This window comes from Tympanuchus pallidicinctus, unplaced genomic scaffold (genome assembly GCF_026119805.1).
Source record: "Tympanuchus pallidicinctus isolate F22 unplaced genomic scaffold, pur_lepc_1.0 scaffold30, whole genome shotgun sequence".
NCBI lineage: Eukaryota > Metazoa > Chordata > Aves > Galliformes > Phasianidae > Tympanuchus > Tympanuchus pallidicinctus.
This window is the reverse complement of record NW_026294748.1, coordinates 2,768,857-2,789,528: the sequence shown is the minus strand read 5'-3', so window position 1 is coordinate 2,789,528 and position 20,672 is coordinate 2,768,857. Positions and strand designations below refer to the sequence as shown.

The following is a 20,672-nucleotide window of genomic DNA, read 5'->3' as shown; positions in this document are numbered from 1 at the left end:
ACAAGTGGATGTTGAAGAGGTGGTGTTGTCATGCTCTGCTGGCCATGTGCACATAGCCAGAGGCAGCTCAAGTCTACCAGTGTGACATCAGCGTCACGGCATTGGGGTCCTCATTGCTCCCTCCTAGAGCTGAAACTGCTGCCCAGAGAATCTGTGGATGCCCCATCCCTGGAGGTACATGAGGCTACAGATGGGGCCCTAGGCAGCCTGATCTGCTGGGGGCAAGCGGCCAATGGCAGGGGGTTGGAACTAGATGATTTTTAAGGTCCCTTCCAACCCAAGCCATTCCATGAATCTGCGATAAGCCTTCCATGCAGCATCTCCCCCTGGTTCCTCTTGTGTGGCTGTGGCATTGAAGGGGAGGGCTTGATCTGCACGGTAGAAGGGATCTGACTGCAGGTGGGAGATCCTTGCTTACCCTTCTCGGGGCACCAGCGCAAGGGCCCTGGGTCGCTCAAGGATGGAGGAGTTGAGGACAGTGAGACGCAGGTCTCCATCCGGATTGGCAACCTGGAGTCGTAACAAAAGAAGAGGATTGTGCTGGTTGCAGGCTGCATGGAGGGAAACTGCATGAAAACTGTGGCAGTAAATCATATTATCCCAATCAAACAGGTGCCATGGGCACAAGGAGCTGCACTGTGGGGCAGTGGATCGCAGCTGTGTCAGGGGAGGTTTAGGTTGGTTATTAGGAAGAATTTCTCCATGGAAAGGGTGGCTGGACAATGGAACAAGCTGCCAGGGCAGTGTTGGAGGTATTTAAGAGATGTCCTGATGTGGCACTAAGGGACATGGGTTAGTGATGGGGCTCAGTAGGGCAGGCTGATGGCTAGACTTAGTGATCCTGAAGATTTTTTACAACAGAAATGATTCTGAGATGCTTTGTGAACCCAGTGCAGTGTGGGGAGCAGGTTGGCAGCCAGCAGTGGGACCCCAAAGGCACACTGGGGCAGTCCCCCCTGCAGCACAGGTGGTGTGACTGTACCTCAATTTTGGGAATTCCAGCATTGACCCAGTACAGCAACTGGCTGAGTGGTTCGAAGGCCAAAGCTTCCACCGTTTCCAACCCAGTGCTTATGATTATTTCTTGCCCAGAGCTGCCATTGAGACAAAGACGCTAGAGGAAAAAAAAGGAGGAAAAAAAGGACTAAAAAAGCAGAACCTTCCCAGCCTTGAGGTTAGCACAGCCACGTGTGTATATCCATTTTCTACTTCCCTAGGAAAGAAAATGGGAAATGGAATAATTCTGAAGATATCCACATCAGTGTATGCCACAGGAAGCAAAAGCATCTCGATTTGTCAGGTTTCAACCAAAGATCCCAAAATTTCTGGATCAAACCATCCAGAATTATACATTTTGTGGGAAGTAATTCAGCTGTGGAGCCCAATGCCCTGAGCTCAGCACTATTTGAGATCAATGCACTACACCGGCACACTGATCATTAAGTTCCCCTCCAACCCAAGCCCTTCTACGATCGATTCTACGACAGCAGGCAGATGAGAAACGCTCAAAACAAGATGCTGACTCTCAGGCTGCCGCTTCTGCCCTGGTGAATCCCTGCTCACCTGGATGATGTCCAGTGTGACATCGGCCCAGTAGAGGCAGTTGTGCTCATAGTCAAAGTCGAGCGCGACCGCGCCGCGCAGCCCGGCCAGCGGCAGCTCCTGGCTGAGCCCAGAGGCGAGGTCGTAGCGGTGGATGGAGTAGCGGGTGGCATACAGGATGAATTCGTTCTCCTCTGCGGGACAGAGTTGGGGTTTTTTTAGTGATTCTGTGGTTTTTGGGGTGCTCGTGGGGTCAAGAGGGAATTGGAGATTTTTTTCATGGCAGTGAGCAGGTGTTCCAGCAGAGCAGTGGAAGGGAGGCAAAGGCCCTTTGTCTCAATGGGATTAGGTTCATTAGAATACGCTAATAGCCTTACGGCTCCCCTTATTCCCTCGCACCAACACTGCAGCTATTGTTTATCTCAGAGGGCTGAAGGAGGAGGTAGGGATGGCAGAAAGCACTGTGACCGGTACCTTGCCGCATTAGCATGCTGCCAACTAGAAACAAAAGACTCATCTCCCAGTTCCTCTGAGTTCTCATAAAAAAAACATAAATGTGCTGCAAACCTGGGAGTCCTGGGGGACACTTTCCAATGGGAAATACCCCAGAGGGGTTGTGATCTCAGTTTGCGCAGAACCAAACCGGCCTGGGACTGAGCTCCCAGGCATTGCGTGCTGCAGGTAAAGTCCATTAATGCTATTAACAAGTGGGGCTGATGTCAGAGAGCAGCTTTGGCTACACACCCCAAATGGGATTATATGGAGCTAAGAAACAGACACCGCACATGAAAGTGTTCCCATGGTGTGAGGCACCATGGAACTGAGGAAGCAAGGGTTTGTTTTTCGGGCTCTTTGCAACTCTCCAAATAGCTCAGTGGGCACAGCAGGGTGAGGAGCATGTCGGTGCTGAGCAGGGACAAAGGCTGAACCTACACCAGCCTCCATCAAAACAGCCCCAGGCTGGAGCTGCAGCATGACAGCAGATTAAATTACAGCAGCACAGAGCAGAATGCAAATAGCTGGCAGCGTGCAGGCACAGGAGCAAGTCAGTGCCTTAGATGTTTGAGAGTAAGTAGGCATGGAGGTGATGTCTCACTGGGTACGGGTATGAGGACAAAAGAGCAGCCTTTGGCGTGGCCTCTGTAGGCATCACTAATTCGTGCCTAATTCATGATAATTCCATTTAATGAATGCAGCATGGGCTGAAGCCACGCTTATGCACTCACCAGCCAGTGGGCATGGCAGCATCTCCCCCTCCAGTCGCGACTCGATGTCACCACCCATACAGGTGTCCCCAGAGATCTTCCGGTAGCTGCAACACACAGAATTCATTGCTGTTGCAGGAGCACTGGTAACCATTGTGTTCATTGAGAAGCAGCCAGTGCTTCTTAGCTACAAGCTGGACGTTGTGCTGTATGTCTCAGCATGCAGTCCACCTACTGTCACCTGCAAGGTGTGTGTGCATGTGTTTGGTCGTATCACCATAAATCACAGCCCTTAGAGGATGGGGTTCCCAAGCACAACGCTTACCCTCGAGTCCTCCTGTAGGTTGAGCCTACAGGGCACGGTACTGGTGGGTCATAGGGCTTCCCTGCAAACTCGGGGTCTGGGATGCAAACTTCCAGAGAGAGATCCTCGCTCAGCTTAAAGCCAAAATCACTGCAAGGAGAGATGTGATGTGAGCAGGGAAGGGAGAGAAGGACAACAGAGCTGCTTTGCTGTGCTATTTTTGCAAAGTGTGAAGATCTCAGAAGTCCAGTATCTAGCTGTACACTAATATTTAGCTGTGCATCTTAGCTTCTTTCCTTAGGACTCTTCTCCACCACCAATGAGCCTCCCCATGCCAACCGCTGGGGCTGGGCTCCCTGCCAGCTGGCCCATGTCTGCACCTCAGCATTCCAATCTGTAAGATGGGAGCTGTGGTGTGCTGCTGGTTGGGAAACGCTGCGGAGGAGGCTATACCACTCTGGTTTTGCTGTGGTTCAAAGGCTCCCAGCTGACTTGTGATGAGCCAGATTCCTCTTAGATCTCAGCAAGGGACAGACAGGACTGTAGGTGAAAGCTCAGCCAGGCCATTCACTTCCTAACCCCAAGCCTTTGCCTCTGAGTGCCAGAACCCATTCCCTAATCCCGACAGCTGTGCGGTTTCAGCTGCAGATGAAATGAGTCTGCAGGGCCAGCTGCATTCCTGCGGCTGTGGGGTCACAGGGCTGCACTGCAGAGCATCTCTGCGTGTGACAGTAAATTGTCTGCCGTCATTTGAAAGAAGGTGATGGATTAACAATATCTTCCTCTTGTATAGAGCCTTTCAGAGGTTCCCCAAAGGCTCAAGGGACATTAATTAAGTCTCACGACCCATTATTAATGAAAGGATGCTTTCAGTCTATTTAGTTTCCTCCTTGCTATAAAATCAAGCAGCGATACAAAGGGCAGAGTAAATTGGACATGTGTCCACTCAGAGCAATTGGTCACAGATATTTATCTCAGACGTACAACCCAGACCAAAGGAAATTAATTGCTATTTACCATTCAAAGTCTTCCCTGGTACACGAGCAGTTGGAGACCATGACAGGCCTGTCAAAATCTTCCCCATTGAAACACGTTGCATGAGGAGTCCTCCTTTTGAAGACAGTTTTATGCCCCAGTAAGCACTCGTTGCCTCGCTCATCTGAGGGCGACCACAGCTTGTAGTCGTTCTCTGTGCAGGGGACCCCTAGAGAAGGGACAAGGTTGGGTCAAAGGTGGGCACCCCAGACTGCACTATGGGGCACCTGGACTTGGGATGTGGGAGCAGCTCTATGGAGACCATTGGCACCCTACAAGGATGCTCTTTGTTGGCACAAGACGAATGTTTTGCCCTGGATCACAAGGTTTTTAGCCCAAGACAGACAGCAGCGATGCTCAGCCCAGCAGCTCTGCTGCACTGATGGGGAATTGCAGTGCCTCGTTTAACCGGAGCCGTTCTGGATGCCAAACAGATCCACTTCTAACAAAACATCAGGGGAATCTGCTACGAATTTCAGTCGAGCAAATTCCTCTGCTGAGCTTAACTGCTCTTTGATTAAAACGCTGCCTCGCAATCAAAGCCGGATCCAGTTATAAAACATTCATGGGCAAAGCCTTCAGAAGGCTTTTATTCTTCCACGTTCCTGTCGAACAAATCCCTCAGTGATGATGGTTGGGGTTCAGTGACAGCATTAACAGCCAGGGCAGGATGCTCACCCAGCACGTCAGAGGTGTTGACCTGCAGGATGAGCCAGCTGTGGCCGTTCTCCTTGTAGGAACCAAAGATGGTGAAGATGGTGCTTTTCTCCCCAGGCTCTGTCAGCAGCCCATACACAAATACTGGCTTCTCTGAGAAGGTGAAGGATTTCCACGTCTCTCCCTCGTTGGTGCTGTACCTGCAGGAAAAGGATGGGGGTGGCTGCAATGGGGAAACCCAACCTGGCATCCCAGTTCTGTGCTGCAGCCCTTACTTGAGCTGGTCAGTCTCCGTGCCCTGTGCGATGGCCACCAGGATGCCCCCGTGGTCACCCCAGGTGTAGTAGTGGGGTCCTGATAGTGCCTGGAAGAGAAACAGTGGTGAAAGGAAGAAGGTCAGGCATGGGGATACAGAGTGCCAGGGCATTCTGCAGACCCCACGTTGTTCCTGTGCATTAGGATGCCCCAGTGGAGCATTGAGATCACCTGCAGCACAGCATGTCACCTCCAGAAGGAAACCATTTGTGTTTCCCCTCAGCACAGAAACACTTTCGCTTTCCTTTCCGGGTTCAAAACAGAAAGCACAGATCCACCCAACTCCACCATGCACCAACCTGCCTGGGGATGCTCTGCTAGGGTCACTGAACACTTTGGTGCCTTTTATCTGCTTTTTGAGACCAAAACAGCGCTCTGCAGAGCAATAAGCCTTCCAGCAGCTTCCAAAACCAGGAAGAAAATGTGCTGCTGCTCCTCCCAGTTGAGCAACAGCAGTGCGAGGCCATTCCACGCCTCTGCACAGAGCACAAACGTGCAGCTCTGTGCGGTGTGCCCGGGCTCTGCTTGTTCCTCATGGGGTTTAATTGCTCTGCAAAGCAAAACTGCCTGCGAGCCAGAGGAGGATTGCACAGACACAGCAGTCGGCTGCTCTCTCTGTCCATGAACACTACAGTTCCACTGAAACCCAGAGGCTGTGACAGCAGCCAGACCCGCGGCGTGCCCAGCACTAACCCTGCCCACGGGGTACTTAAGGGGAGGAAAAGGAGGCTGCCTAATGCATGTGATGAAACCGCTTGCAGATGTTGAAATACCATATTATGCTCACAGCAGAATGCACAGGCAGACCAAAAATACCGCCGCAGACCAAACACCCGCTCAGTAAACAGCACCAGATCTGCATACACTGAGGGCAGCATCCCGCGGTCTGGGAAGAGGCTGGAGCCTCTCCAGGCACTGTGCAGAGCTCTGCCTGTCAGTCCTGTCCACAAGGGACCGGCTGACCTGTGCTGAGGACACGTTCTACGAGCTGAACAAACAGAGCTCAAGCTGCATCTGAACCCGCTGCCTTCAGCACGAGGCGACCGCGCCTGCTCCTGCATCCAAAGATGGTTTTGCTACAAGGGGCATTCAGCATCTTCTGGCTGCAGCTCTTTGATGTGTGCACACGGGTCACCTTCACTGCCTATGGGCTGCAGCTCCCCAATCCGTGCTGCTGCCAGTGTGCTGAGCTGCCAACCAGAGCCCTTACCTCTCTCCACCTCGCCCCAGCGCTGCTCGAGATGTAGACGTTGGTTTTCTTCGCCATGCTCCTGCCGATGGAGCCTAGGAGAATGAGAACAGTCATCCCTCTGCAGGTAGACACAGCAGCCACTTAAATGAAGGAGATGCCTCGAAGCTATTCTGGTCTGTGAGCAAAATGCCGTGATGGAGGAGCTGATATGTTAAGGACGATCACAAGTTTTAAAAGCAGCTGGGGAAAAACATATGGCTGTAAACATGATCAAACAAAATGAGCTGGTGGTTCTGCAAATGTTCCATCATTTGTTTTCTACAGCGAAGAAGTGAGACAAACAGCAATTCCTGCACGTCCAAGGAACCCTCCAGCTGGGAAGGGGTAGGAAAGAGGAGTGGATTGAAGCAGGCAAGGTTTGCAGTGTCACCACACTGCACTGACATGTACATACAGTCATTAGAGGGACTGCAGTGCAGAACAGGGCAGCAAAATGCACCATTTAATTGCACTTCATAGAATCACAGAACACTCTGAGTTGGAAGGGACCTGTAAGGATGACTGAGTCCAACTCATGTTTGTAAACTCCGTTTTCTTTTAATTGCATCTACAAATGAGATGCCACCCAATTCCTCATGCCTTTAAAACAACGTGCTCCCAAGCCCCTGGGCAGCAACAGAAGGAAAAATGGTACCGGTGGCAATGATCAGCCCTGGTGCTGACTCTTTGGAGAGGATGGGCATCCTCCGCAGCTGGAAATTCAGCAGCTGGCTCAGGCGCTGGGCCAGGTGGAGGGAACAGCCCTGGGAAAGCTGGGGAAGCAAAGCACACCGTCATCAGTGCCTCAGTCCCACTTCATCCTGCAGCCTCTGCTTTGGAGTCATAGAATCACAGAATGGCCAGGGTTGGAAGGGACCTCAAGGATCACGAAGCTCCAACCCCCCGCCACAGGCAGGGCCACCAACCTCCCCATTTAATACCAACCCCTGGCTGCCCAGGATCCCATCCAACCTGGCCTTGAACACCTCCAGGGATGGACGAGGCATCCACAGCCTCTCTGGGCAGCTGTTCCAGCACCTCACCGCTCTTTCTGTAAAGAACTTCCCCCTGACATCCAAACTAAATCTTCCCTCCCACAACTCAAAACCATTTCCCCTTGTCCCGCTGTTATCTACCTTCCCAAAGAGTTGATTCCCCTCCTGTCTGTAGGCTTCCTTTAGGACACAGTACTCCAGATGAGGAGCAGAGTAGAGAGGGACGATCACCTCCCTGTCCCTGCTGGCCACCCCTCTGCTGATGGAGCCCAGGATACCATCTGATGATGGGATTTCCCATGCAGGCAGCTCAGCCCATGGACCCCTCTGTCTTTTGGGAGCTTGGCTCAGCTCTCACCTCACAGTGTGTCTTCTCCCCATAGCGTGTCTCTGCCGGGGGCTGCAGGGGCTCCCAGGTGCCTCCCTTGTCAAAGGTGATGACGGAGCGCATGTTCTCCTCGCTGAAGGAGCCGTTGAGCAGCGTGGCAATGTACACACCTCTCACACCCTCGACACGGTGGAAGTCAGCAAAAGGCTCATTGGCAAAATATCTGCAAGGGAAAGCCAAGGGGATGAAGAATTAAGAGTTGGTGGGATGGCCACAGTCGGAGGGTTGTGGTCAGCAGTTCCATGCCCAGGTGGAGGCTGGTGATGAGTGGCGTGCCCAGGGATCTGTCTGGAAGTGCTCCAGGCTGGGCTGAATGGAGCTATGGGCAATCTGACCCTGATGCAGTGCTTGGCAACCTTGCCCACAGCAAGGGGATAGAACTGGACGATCTTTGAGGTCCCTTCCAACCTAAGGCATTTTATGATGATTCTGTGTACTCTGGAGCACACTACCTGACCAGAGTGTCACTGCCTGCTCCTCCTGGGCTGTAGTAGAGCACATTTTCTAAAGACAGGGAGAACTTCAGGCCTTCTGCTTCCGAGATGTAGAGGTTGGTGCGGTTGTCATCGTGGCTGACGCACACAAACACCTGGTCCTCCGATGCATCGGCGATGTAGTACTCCTGTGGGAAGCAAAGGAGTGGTGTGCAGGCTTTAAGTGCATGGGCACAGGAGCAGGGTTTGCATACAGGTCAGTGTAGCATTTCCTCATAGATAGCTAACAGTAATTCTCCACCCTGCAGCAGGGAGGTCATCCACTGCTTACCTTAATTGGATGCTTGGTAACGAATTGGGCCACCCGCATCGGCTTGCGGTTGAAGGAAACCCAGAGCTGAACTGATGATGGCTGCAAGCTGCCCAGCAAGCGCTACAGGGAGCAGAGAGAAACATCAGGAGTGGCTACAAACCCCAGAATCACCCTCATCCCTGTGCCTGAACCAACACTGTGGGGACGGCATTCCGGAGAGCAGCGAACACAAGCATGCCTCCTGCTGCCTGTTCTGGCAGCTCAGGTGGAGGCACAGAGACTGGTTTGGAGCAGAACAGCCTGTCCTTGCCTTCCTATTTTTAATGAGTTGCACGAAGGAAAAGACACCAGCGCCGAGCCAAAAAAGCAAAAGCTGGGGGCAATGTGTTTTGTGCAGGTTGCCAACGGTAAGCACCCAAACCCAGATTTAGGCTCCAAAAATAAGCGGCCTGATTTTCCCCGGCTCCACATCACCAAGCAACCACAGCTCCTGGGGAGGGGAGCAGGAATCAGGAAGTCCCAGCTCCCTTCTGGTCCATGAGGGTTGTGAGGATGGGCTGCCATCTCCATGGGGACACCAACCATCCCCAACATCTCACCAAACCCCATCAGAGCACACAGATAGCATCTCCTGCTAACCAAAGCAGGCACAGAGCCAAGAAGGCAAAGCGCCCTGGAAGTTGCAAGAGAGATTTCTGAGAAGCTGAAAACGCTCTTCAAATTGGGGTGACGTTGCTGGGGATGCAGGGTGAGAGCATGTAAGAGCCACCTGCAAAGGGCAAAGCGCTCCTTGCAAAAGGCTCGGTGGCAGCAGCAAGTGAAAAGCAATGCTTGCATCTTACAAAAAGGAAATTGCTCCTTGAGTTCTAGCATGGTGTCTCCGGTCATCTGTGAAGGACTTGCCCTCACTGAGAGCACAGATAAGCCAAGCTGCAGCATGTAAGGCTGCCTGGTCCCAGCTCGCGTTTGAGCTAATCCCTGACGACAAGTGGCCTCCATTCACCCAGCCCTGTCCCCCCTCCTGCCTCTGCATCCACCCCATGCGTTTCCAGTCCCGGTGCTCTACAGCCTGACCTACTTCTGCCCACCCTGCTGACGTGCAGGGCAGCAACAGCACGGCCAGCACTGCTCCATCTGCAGGATCAGCGTGGTGAGCTGAAGGCTGCGGGGACTCACCACAGACTTTGTGGCAAACAGGTATTTGTCCCGGAGTTGGAAGTCATCAACATCCTCCAGGATCACCTCTTTATTTTCTCGGCTTTGGAAGAAATCTGTGCTGCGAATGACAGTGGAGGTGCCAGAGGGCTCGTGCCGCTCGATGTACACTGTGTTGGGCTTATCGTAGGGCTCGACACCCCTGGACAGCAAAGAATGAAAAGGTTTTTATCACCACTGCACTCACAGAGCAGTGCAGAAGGCACGGAGGAGCCGAAGCCTTTTAAAGAGATGTGTTTGGCATGCAGGGTCTGGGGAAACGGGAGCAGCCCTGGCCTCAGCAGGGTGCAGAGCCCAGAAAGGGAGATAAAGCTCTGCATGGCCCAGGAACTCCAAGAGGGGAAGGAGGACTGGTCACAGTATGGGGAATGTGATTGTAATGAAGTTTGCATGGGTGTGTTTGCCTCCTGATGTTATCCGGGGCTCTGTGCTTCCTATTTGTGTCTCAGCTAAGGCCAGGAAGGATGTGGTTGGAGATGTTACAAGCCCTGTTTGTCAGGGGATGTCCCTTCTTGTGTGACCCTGAGGAGATAAGCTGGAAATCTGCAAAGCATGTGGCGAAATGGCTGAGATGGTGGGGATAAGAACAGGAGGGACCTGAATGTTGGTGACAGCTGATGGCCAGAGCAGCTCTGGTGGCCAAGAAAGAAGAAAGCCTATGGCCCACATGATCAGCCCAGGGATGGGGTTGGGAGCACGGTGGTACAGGGAGACAGAAAGCCAGGAGGGAGGGAGCTGGATGGAACACAAAGCTACAGCACATACCAGGAAAAGGACTTCACGTGCTCCTGTATCATTATCCAGGTCTGGCCAAAGTCATCTGATTTCCAGAGCTGCAATGGGAAAGGTGAGAGATGGGCCTGGATCGTGCAGTGCTCTCAGAGTGTGCAACCCAAGGGAGGGAGACCCCCAAGACACCAAAGCTCAGGCAGCAGAAAGAGGACAGGGACACATCCACCTCAAAGCTGCACCTGGGTGAGAACCACCCAAGCAGGAAAACACTGCCTTCACTTTGTAGAGCTGCCTGGTTGAATAGGAACTCAGAAATAAAAATAACTTGCTCTAAAGTGCTCGTGGTGTGTGTGATTGCAAAGATAAACCTGCGGGCAGAGCCTCTCCCTCCTGGAGCATGTCACAGCCATAGGAGTGCTCTGCCACTGCCCAGCTGCGGGTGGGAGGAGGGCAAAGTTCCTGAGCAGAGATGGTATCTCTTATTTCACCAGCAACAGCAGCAATAAACATACCAACCCGCAGGCACACCAGCCCCACTCCGGATCCCAGTCTCCAAGGGCAAAACACATTAAGCACTGTAGATTTCTGACTTAGGTTCCTCTCTTCTCCATGAGGGAGTCAGGAGTGACGGGGATAAAACCAAGACCCTCGTGCCTTGGCAGCTGTGCTCACCTGCTTGTTGGGGTGGGATCTGTCAAAGCCCAGGACGAGGTTGGGGTTCCTGCTGTGCAGAAGGAGATCTGCTGCCCTAAAGGGGATCGAGAAGCCCTGGATGCTCTTGCAGAAGTCAGTGGTGATCCAGAGGTAAGGGACAAAGGCATCCACAAAGATATACTGGGGAGAGAAGGACAGAGAAGGAAGAAAATCAGAGCAGGGCTCAAGCTACCCATGACAGCAACAAGTCCTGGGGAGCACCTGAGAGGGAGAACTCTGGAGGAGAGGATCTTGTTCCCACACTTCTACCACACTCTGTTGCTCCTTGAGGTCCCTGAAGCCAACAACTGCTGTGTGCAGAGTGGAGTTTTTTGGCATGATTCAGCGATGTGGGTGAGTGTGTCCATGCCCCAGTGCTCCCAACCCAGCTTTGGAGATGGGAATATCCATGGGGATGGAGAGCTGCAGAGCCAGGATGGCTCAAACCACCGCAGGAGAGCTTCGGCCAGAAGAGAGGTGGCTTTGGTGTAGGTAAACTTAAGTGTGCCACAAGAGCATGAAAGGCAATGGCCTTCAGTTGTCCCAGGGGAGGGTACTGGGAGAAATTTCTTCTCTCAAAGAGTGGTTTGGCACTGGCACAGGCTGCCCAGGGAGGTGGAAGTCCCTGAAAGAATTGTGGTACGTGGGGACATGGTCAGTGGGCACAGTGGGGATGGGCTGGGGTTGGGCTTGGAGATCTGAGACATCTTTTCCAACCTTAATGATTCTATGATGATGCTGATGGGCGCACAGCCCCTAACTCTGTTAGCACAAGCCGCTGTGGGTGCAGCCCCCCACCACCCCACTCCCTCAGTCCCTTGCACCCCGAGGGGCACCACAGGGCACCGTGCCCCCCTCAGCCCCACTCACCCGCTGGTTGTTGGCTGGGCTGTGGTAGAACTGAGCGATGGCCACCGCACTGCTGTTCCCATCCCCAAAGCTGAACCTCTCCGAAATCTTTTTAAAACTCTTCCCGTAGTCATAAGAGATGTAGACCTGCAGCAAGAGACCCGGTTACAGGAGCAGGGCTGCAGGATGCCAGGCAGGGGACATGCAGCACACAGCACTTACGTCGCTGTTTTTGGGGCCCAGCAAGGACAGGCTGTCCCTGGCCAAGGCCACGATCACGTTGCTCTTCTCTCCTGCCCAGTGAACGACCATTTGGTTGTGGGAGTCGTTGAGGCTGACCTGCAAAGGGAATGGGCACCGTGAGCCATAGCACGGGGTCCCCTCCTCCTGGGGAATGCATGTAATGGGATAAGGCGTTCAAACCTGAAGAGGATTGAAGCAATCCCAGGGGCAACAGGACCCTGTGGGGTCAGGGGGAGGGTTAGGGCTACAGGGCACGGACCACTGCTTGGATTTCAGTGCTCACTGTGAGCTGCCAAGCGGTTAAAGCACTGAGAGAGACCTTCCCTGGGGAGGAGGTGGTGAAGGAGGATCTGCTGCGAGCACGCTGTGCAACCCATGAGCGTGAAGTTCATTTATTCTTCCTCAGAGAAAGAGGATTTGTGAGATGACCAGAACCAAAACTAAAACCGAGGAAGGAGAAGCGATACAAACCGGGCTGGCTAGGCAAAGGGCCAACACAAACAGAGTCACCTTCCTACAGTGATCTCCGTGCTTAGAAGGACGTGCAGGTATCCAAAACAGGTGCAAGCAAACCCACTGCTGCCTGTGCTCGTGCTGTACCTGGAGGACTGGTTTCTATGGGGAAATAATCGCAGCATTGCTGCAGCAGGGCTGGAGGTGCTGCTCTGCAAAACACAGCGTCTGTAGGGAGCTGTAGAAATACAGGGCTAAGCCCTGCTTAGGGCTGGTACCCAGCAGTTTCCTCCTCCCTCCCCCCCCTCAGTGATGGGCAAAGAAACGTGTGGAAAAAACGATGGCTTTAGTCCAAGAGAGGCAAGTGAAACAGAAGTCCCCAAATCCCTGTTACGTAATGGGCTTGTGCAAAAGGAAAAAAAGGAGCAAATTAGAAAGCAAACAGGGGGACAGTGAGCATCCCCCAGGGCTGGTGCTTGCAGCTGCTGGGCTGTGTGCCTCCACCTGGGGCTCAGAGCAGAGATGTAGGACTGCAGGCGGCTGCACCCCAGCAGTGGGGGTCAGTGAGACCTTGGGGATGCAGGGAGGAAGGAGAGGGTGATGCTCCCCACACACAACCTGCAGTGTGAAACCCATGGCAGCTCTGTGTCCCCACCCCAGCATCCCCCCTTTTCCCTTTTCCATCAGATCTGACTCTTCCACAAGCAGGAGCAGTTCAGTGTCACTCGTTTGGGTCTAAGGCAGCAGCAATGATGGGTCAGCAGCTGAGCTTGCCCACAAAGCCCCCTCCTGGGGACAGCCTGATCTCCTCCCCATGTGTTTTCTCAGGATGGGTTTGTTGACGCCTCCATGACATTTTCAGTAGCACTTTGCAAGTTGTTCTGCAAGAAATCTGACACTAGGCTAGCTAGAGAAACAAAACAAGAGGAGGCTCTGACCCGTGCCCTGCTTTAAACTCAGCCAAATGACCTCTAAAGCATTATTCCCCGTGAGCAAAGAGACTGAACCGCAGACAGAGTGCCGTCCTTGAGCAGGGGACCAGGGCTGTGCGGGCAGAGCCAAGGCCTGGGCAGCAGCTGAGCCCTGGTTCTGCACAGAGCCACTGGAGAAACCTCCTTAAGGAGCTGCCTGGATCCACGAGCAGGCAATGGCTGGTGCCCAATGGAAACAGCACTTAGTAGAAAATCATCGTAATGGGGCTGTGTTTTGCTTTCTGCCAAGTGATTAAGGATATATGAAATATGCATGAAACTCTAATTTGTCCTCCTAATATGTAAGGTGCCAAATGAAGTCCACGAGGGGAGAAATGAAGCCAAGATGTAGAGGAGGCTGCTTGTATCTCTAGTTAACACAGTTTATGTAGTGTTGCTCACATTCATATTTTCTTTCTGTTAACAGCATCTCCCCACAACCAAAACCCCTGGTTTAGAGCAAGACAGCAACCCTGGAGCTGCCATCACACTGGAGCAAGCATGAAGGGCATCCCTGTGAGCTCTGTGCAGGGATGGATGGAGGACATGGGCTGTGCTTGCAGTGCATGGCATTGCCTCAGAGTGGGCTTTGGAGCAAAGCATGCATCGAAGGGTTCGTCCTGTGCTGCACGACTCTGACCTGACCTAGGGAAGGGCTGTTAATAACAAAGCACTCCATGTCAACACCACACCAGGGCTGCACGAGGGAAAGAGACGTGTGGGGATCGTGGCTCTTTCTTCCCATCCTTGTTAAGCAACAGCAAATGGGATGCTTAACAACAAACACGTTCCGAGATCGTTCCTGAATAATTAATGGGCTGTTACAAGGATAAATGAGCGTGTTGGCGAGGCATGAAGCCTCTGAGGCTTTGAGGTGCCAAGCCCTCGTGCTCCCTGAGCCCCAGCTGCATTGGGGTGGCAGAAGAGCAAAGCCAAAGGGGGGGTCATGGCATCATGGGGGGCTGCAGTGCATTGCGTTGGTGGCACTGCAGTGGTTGTGTTGGTGGCACGCATCGCTCCTCGTGCATCCCACCGACGCTCCATTCCTGCACCTTCTGCTCAGCACAGAGCATCTGTTCCATCCCTGCGTGGTATTTTAAGCCACCTCCTGTGCCTGCCACGGCTCTGCCTGTGGCTCAGGCTGAAAATGCCAGGGCCCGAAATCACCCATATGAAACACGAGTGACTCATTTCAGCGAGCGCCAGGCCCCTGTTAATTGTGTTAATACCAAAATCATCTGCTTGCAGAGCTGTTTGCTCTCTGCTACCGCCAACAGAGCTCTCCTTTTGCTGTTGTGCCTGAAGGAAAGGAAAAGGACAGTGGGGGAAATCTGAGGTTGGGTCAGGAGCACTGTTTTTTTCCCCAGGACTGAGTCAAAGAAGGGAGGAAGGATAGGGCTCAGGGCCTGGGGGCTGTACCAGGATGTGCGGCCAGCACCCAGGGCATGGTAATGTAGGACACAATTAATTATGGTTCACGTCCGATGGGCTGTGATTGATTTCTCTGGTCATGGAGCCGGATGGTGTTTATCCTGCAATGCACATTTCTCTGTTTTGGAGAGCAGAAAGGTTCTGCAGCATGGTGTGGGTTGTAGGATGCTCATGGCCTCAGAAGAGCTCCTGTGCTCTGTGCTTGGGGCTGTTCTTGCTGCATGCTGGCAGCTTATGGGGGCACTCAAGACAGCAACCAATGGACCCAAACACCTTTCTGCCCACCAGCACCGTGCAGTCTGCTCTGGCAAGGAAGGAGGCTGCTCTCTCAGTGAGTGCATTGCTTTCTTGGTCATCTGTAAGAGCTGTAGTGCAACAAGGATGGGAATGTCTCCTGCACAAAGTCGTCTCAGTGCAGTGATTTTAACAGGAGATGAATTCTTCTCTGCTGGGCTTTGCAAAGCTGTCATAAAGATGAAGGTCACTGAGTAACAGCACAGGGGAGGAGCTGGTGGTCATCCATGTGGGATGCAGAAGTGCCTGGTTCTCTGAGCACTGACAGCTGGGGAGGTCCTCAAAGGTGGGCTGAGAGAAGGTCATGTAGTCCTCCTACAGTGCAATTGTAAATAGCCAGAAAACAATGGAACCTGGTGGTCCTCTAAGGCAGGAGAGGTTGTCACCAGCAAGTAGGACCTGAGAGTGAAGGAGGTTCTGAGATGATTTGACTCCATGGTCCTAGGAGAGACAGGTGGATGCTGAGGTGGGCAGCGATGGCTGCAAATGCTGTCCCTAACCCACATCACCTTCCCCTTGCAGGGTCAGCAGATGAGCTCACTTCCTGCCCAGTACCATCCATCACTGTCTGCTGCTGCCACACCAGTACCCATGAGATAGCGTCACCTGACAGGTAGGCAGCAGGAGCAGCAGCTTCATGTGCCCTTCTTCTTGTACTGTCCACAGGCTGAGTGGTTCTTTGCTGGTTTATCCCCAGGATGGGATGGGATTTGAAGGATGGCTGGGATGGAAAAACCAGACAGAGGGATGAGGATAAGTCTCCACCGCTGTAATGAAGCCATAGGGTGGGCAGTGTGCAATGCTTTGGATGCTCACAGGGACTGAGGGAGTGCTGAAGGGCATAAGCAGCACTTATCCTACTCAGGGGATGCTTCCCATCAGTGGCATTGCAGAAATGACCCATCCAGTGTCCAGAGCCCGTTGCCAAATTTCCCAAGCTGTGCAGTGCCATGGAGAAGCCGTGGTGGCTTTGGAGTGCACCCCCAGCTCCAGTTCTGGCTGTCACAACGTGTCACTCCATCAGTCCCCTGGCTGTGTTCCAGCAGTGATGGGCAGCTCTGCACGAGCAGTGCCATGAGGTTACACCAGGGCAGGGCGAGCCAACACACAGCATATGGCTGAGCACACTGCCAAGCACAGGGAGCAGCACATGCCCCTGAGAAGGGTCTCCTGCAGGGCTCTCAGTGGCTCACTCCAAGCACTGTCACCTTGCTGATGTCCCTCTGCTAACCCTGCCAGCATCAGGGGAGCCACAGAGATACAGGAGGGGTGGGGACCACACGATGCTTGCGACTGGAAGCAAGCAGTATAACATGTGGCTTTGTTTTCCTTCTTGTTCATACACCACAATGCGGGTTATGTCTTAATTCCTGTTGTAACAGACACCACGATGTAAAGCACTGTATGGTTCAGAAGGGTTGTGTAAGGCCTAGTGAAGTCCTGGTGAGGTCTGGTACCTGGGCTTTAATATGCTTGCATCCAAAAGCAACAGAAGAGCCAATTTTTATTAAAATTAAAATAAAGCATTAAAGTCTGCAACTGTTTTGTGTAATGCTGCCAGTGAGAGCAATTCACTGCTCCAACGAATCCCTTCCAAAAGCTTCAGGCAATGAGAAAAGACCCGGCAGAGGCCAATTGTATACAAAAACCCCCCTGCCTGCTCTGTGTCCTGCTCTGGATGTCACTGCAGCCTTCCAAGTGTTCCAAGTCCAGGCTGTGGGTGCTGCTCTCCACCCTGACCTGTCAGAGTGGCCTGAATGACAGCTGTGGGGGGGGCTGAAGGGAAAATGCCCCACATACGTCCTGACAGTACAGAGGAAGGGGAAATCATTGGGAACGGAGAAGGTTAAGAGGGAAAGTTCTCCTCTTCCATAGGAGGGAAATGCAGATGTGGCCGCTGCCCTCAGGCAGCACACGGGCTACACAGTGGGACATGAGCAGCCGGAGCGAGCGGGGTCACACGAGGCAATAGCTCACAGTTTGGCATATGGAATAAAACACAAAAATAATGGGCAGGCAATGGCAGCCTGCAGACTCCCAGGGCAGGCACACGGGCAGCGCGTCCTGTTCTGACACCCCCCCCCAACGTGAGGCAAAGGGAGAGGAGGATGCTGGTCCCGGCAGCAAAACTTGCTAATTAATGGAGCCTGCGCAGGGATGCTCTCAGGGACGGCCATCTGTATGCTTTTCTGTGGTCAGCCAGCTCCTCACACCAATAAGCAAGGGCCAACCGGGCAGACAAGCAGCCAGGGAGAAGCCCTCCTTACAGAGCAGGCTCAGCACCTCACAACAGCACAATCTTGCTCTAAAGTCTCCCTTTCAGCCCAGTTTCAGGGTCGAAACGTCCCATTTAAGCACGTCTAGTGGGAGACAGATGCCAGCTGCAGCTCCCAGCCGTGGGGTTCCCATCCCCTGGGGACAAGCTGGCCGTGTCCCCGGCTCAGACCCACGAGCGTGCCCTGCCAACCCGGCGGCACGGCTGGGTCGCGATGGCTCAACCGGGGGAGATGCGGGGATAGATGTAACCGCGCTCAGCATCTCCCGGTCAGCTCCGTTTGGAACAGGGCAAGTGCGGGCGCTCGTAGGTTCAGTAGGGGGCTGCGGTGCCCCGGAAAGGGGGAGGGGGGAACCACGCAGCGCAGCATTCACCCTGCTAATGCACATCGCTGGGGGGGAGAGAGGGGGGGGAGAGAGAAACACAGACAGTGTTTGCGGGGAGGGGAGAAGGGGGGGGGAGAAACGCTGCATGGGTGATGTAACGCACCGCTCTGCCGTGCGGTCGGTTTAATGAATTAGGAATAAATAAATTAGAAATGATGCGGAAGGGGAGGGGGGGGGAAAGGGAGGAAAGAGGGGGAGGTCGCGACCGCGGCTCACCTGTCCGTACACCTGGATGGGCTCCTGCGCGGCACGGCGGCTCCGCGGGGGTTCATCGGGTGCCTCCGGAGGGACGCGTAGCAACAACGAGGAGCCGCCCCCCGCCGCCCCTTCGGACAGCAGCAGCAGCAGCAGCAAGGCGAGGCGGTGCGGGGACAGAACGGCACCGTTCACCCCGCCGCTGCACCGCGTCGCCATGTTCGTGGCGCGGGGCCGGGCCGCGCCGTGCGGGACCGATGGAGCCGCGCCGCCGCCCGGTCAGAATGTGCAATGTGCTCCGCCGCGCCGCCCCGCGACCGCCCCCAGAACGATGTGTTCTCCCCCCCCCTCCCCCATTCCACTCTTCATCATCCCGGGGGTAAACCGGGCCCGAGGGATGCGGGCGTCGGGGAAAGTCCGACGTCATCGATAGGCTTAGCGGAAAGGGTGTCGGAGCAGCCGTTACACGCGAGGAAAAAGAAAAAGATTGAAAAAAGAGCGAGTGGAAAAAAGAGCGAGGCTTAAATATCGGATGTAAGAAACTCAGAGCTCAGAAATCGGCAATTAAACAAAAAAAAAAAAAACACGGAAAAAAGAGATACGTGGTCCTAAGTTGGCAATCTGAAGTGATGGGAGGTCGGTGGTAAGAAAAGCAGTGATAAGGAAGAGCTGGTCAAAGGGAAGCTGTCTGAAGCGGTAATAGAAATGAGCACTGCAAAGTACACAGTGTAAAATCAACAGTGAAAATCGGCAAAGTACACAACCAAAAATCAACAGTGAAAGATAAACATTAAATTGAAAAAAAAAAAAAGGGCTTTTCAGCCAAAGCTGCTACAAAGTCTGTGCATCGCAGGGATTACCGTGTTTGCCAACCTTGTAACCCATCTGCATGGTGGAGGTGATGTATGGTGACATGGGGACAGTGCAGACCACCATTGGGGGGCTCAGCTCCCTGCATTTTGCTGTCTGTAACAGCTGAAACATTGCCCAGAGTGTTCCCAGAGGTACCTTTTGCCTAGAAACCTAGTTAGCGTGTTTCAATTACGGAGCCAATACAATTAGAAGCCCTCCTAATAAAGCTCTTAGCTGTCTCGATTCAGGGTAATGTCCCCCTGGAGGACCACAGGTCACAGGGGTGAGAGTTGATAGATGTTTGTGCACGGATCCGTGGAGCTGCTGTCTGCAGGTGGGACCAGCAGGGACCCAACACACAACAGCATCCCTTCCCCAAAGTGCTGCCCCAATCCCCAGGAAAAAAAAAATAAGAAAAAAAAATAAAAAGAAAGAAAAAAAAAAAGAAGAAACTGATTCAGAGTAGAATAGGAACTGGTGAGAAATGAGGAACTGGCCCAAGGATGGTTTGCTCTTTGTGTGAGCATTTGCTGCCCAGTCTGAGCCCCAGGGTTGTTCTTGGGGAGGCTGGGTGTTGCAATTCCTCTGTGCACAGCCCCAAGTAAGAGCCATTTGCTGGAGAATGCTTCATCCCTGGAGGCATTCAAGGCCAGGCTGGATGTGGCTCTGGGCAGCCTGGTTTGGTGGTTGGTGACCCTGTACATAGCAAGGGGTTGGAACTGGATGAGCACTGTGGTCCTTTTCAACCCAGGCCATTCCATTCTATGATATGAGAAGGAGATATGAATGTACTGTCATGTTCCAGGGAGCTTTTCCTGAGCAGATTGGCCTTTTTTAAGTCCCCAAAGTACATGAGTCTCCCCATCCAGCACTGCTGCCTGCCTGCAGAGGAAGGTAGAGTTGTGTTGAAATGACCACATTTATAGAGGGGCTGGGAAGGCCATAGGGAGCAGGTTCTTCTCCCAGACAGGAGGTGTATGTCAGTGGCAGACCCCATTTTGTTCTCAAGCATCTTCCAAAGAGGCAGCACACAGGAGGTTTGTGGGCAGATGTGCAGGCAGCACAGTGGCCCCCTATGGGCTGTCTGCTAGGAATTAATGGTGTGCAGGGATACAGGAACCCTTCCTCAGCTGTGCTGGGCACATATCACATGTATGGTATGGCACGGTATGTCCCTTCCCCTGGTCTGCATTCCCTTTGGTGTAGCAATAGCTGCACTGAAGAATATACCTGATTCTGGGGCCATATCACAACAACCCCAGTAAAAAGCTTCGGTGATCTGAGAGCATCTCCCTGCAGGGGAGCCAGCAACACCACGTGCTGTGGGGTGGTGTGTGTTTGGTTGTGTGCACACGTCGCTTTCACAGTAGAAAAGCTCTGTGGTGCAGTGTTCATGTGCTGAGGGATGTTCCTTTGTGGCAGCCTCTACCAAGGTATGAGCACTCGCTTCTCAGGTTGTGAGGAGCTCTGTAGGATGTGTGTGCTGGCATGTTGGCATGCCATAGGCAGCAGTGCTGGGCATCTGCATCCCCTGTGCAGGGTTGGCACGGCTGTCCCACTGCTGGGTGTAGCAATAGCATCACTCTGCCTACAAGAGCAGGAGAGCCTGTAAGGAACGATGGTCAGCCATATCTGCAGTAAGGTCGCAGCCTACGGACACACAC

General features: G+C 53.3%; 1 protein-coding gene across 1 annotated transcript in view; it reads right to left on the bottom strand.

Annotated features, from left to right (window-relative positions):
* The window catches only part of SORL1 (sortilin related receptor 1), a 34,888-nt gene extending 16,470 nt beyond the window's left edge, over positions 1–18,418 (bottom strand). The window contains exons 1-19 of the mRNA XM_052697408.1: positions 18,178–18,418; positions 12,131–12,247; positions 11,930–12,055; positions 11,039–11,200; positions 10,400–10,467; positions 9,596–9,776; positions 8,438–8,539; positions 8,125–8,294; positions 7,643–7,835; positions 6,945–7,062; positions 6,269–6,342; positions 5,019–5,107; positions 4,765–4,943; positions 4,069–4,255; positions 3,073–3,201; positions 2,769–2,854; positions 1,564–1,736; positions 983–1,114; positions 419–510 (exon numbers count right to left, since the gene is read on the bottom strand). Of these exons, the coding sequence (XP_052553368.1) occupies positions 419–510; positions 983–1,114; positions 1,564–1,736; positions 2,769–2,854; positions 3,073–3,201; positions 4,069–4,255; positions 4,765–4,943; positions 5,019–5,107; positions 6,269–6,342; positions 6,945–7,062; positions 7,643–7,835; positions 8,125–8,294; positions 8,438–8,539; positions 9,596–9,776; positions 10,400–10,467; positions 11,039–11,200; positions 11,930–12,055; positions 12,131–12,247; positions 18,178–18,375 (2,576 nt within the window). The 5' untranslated portion in view covers positions 18,376–18,418. The remainder of the gene's footprint in view (positions 1–418; positions 511–982; positions 1,115–1,563; positions 1,737–2,768; positions 2,855–3,072; positions 3,202–4,068; positions 4,256–4,764; positions 4,944–5,018; positions 5,108–6,268; positions 6,343–6,944; positions 7,063–7,642; positions 7,836–8,124; positions 8,295–8,437; positions 8,540–9,595; positions 9,777–10,399; positions 10,468–11,038; positions 11,201–11,929; positions 12,056–12,130; positions 12,248–18,177) is intronic.
* Positions 18,419–20,672: the final 2,254 nt, after the last annotated feature.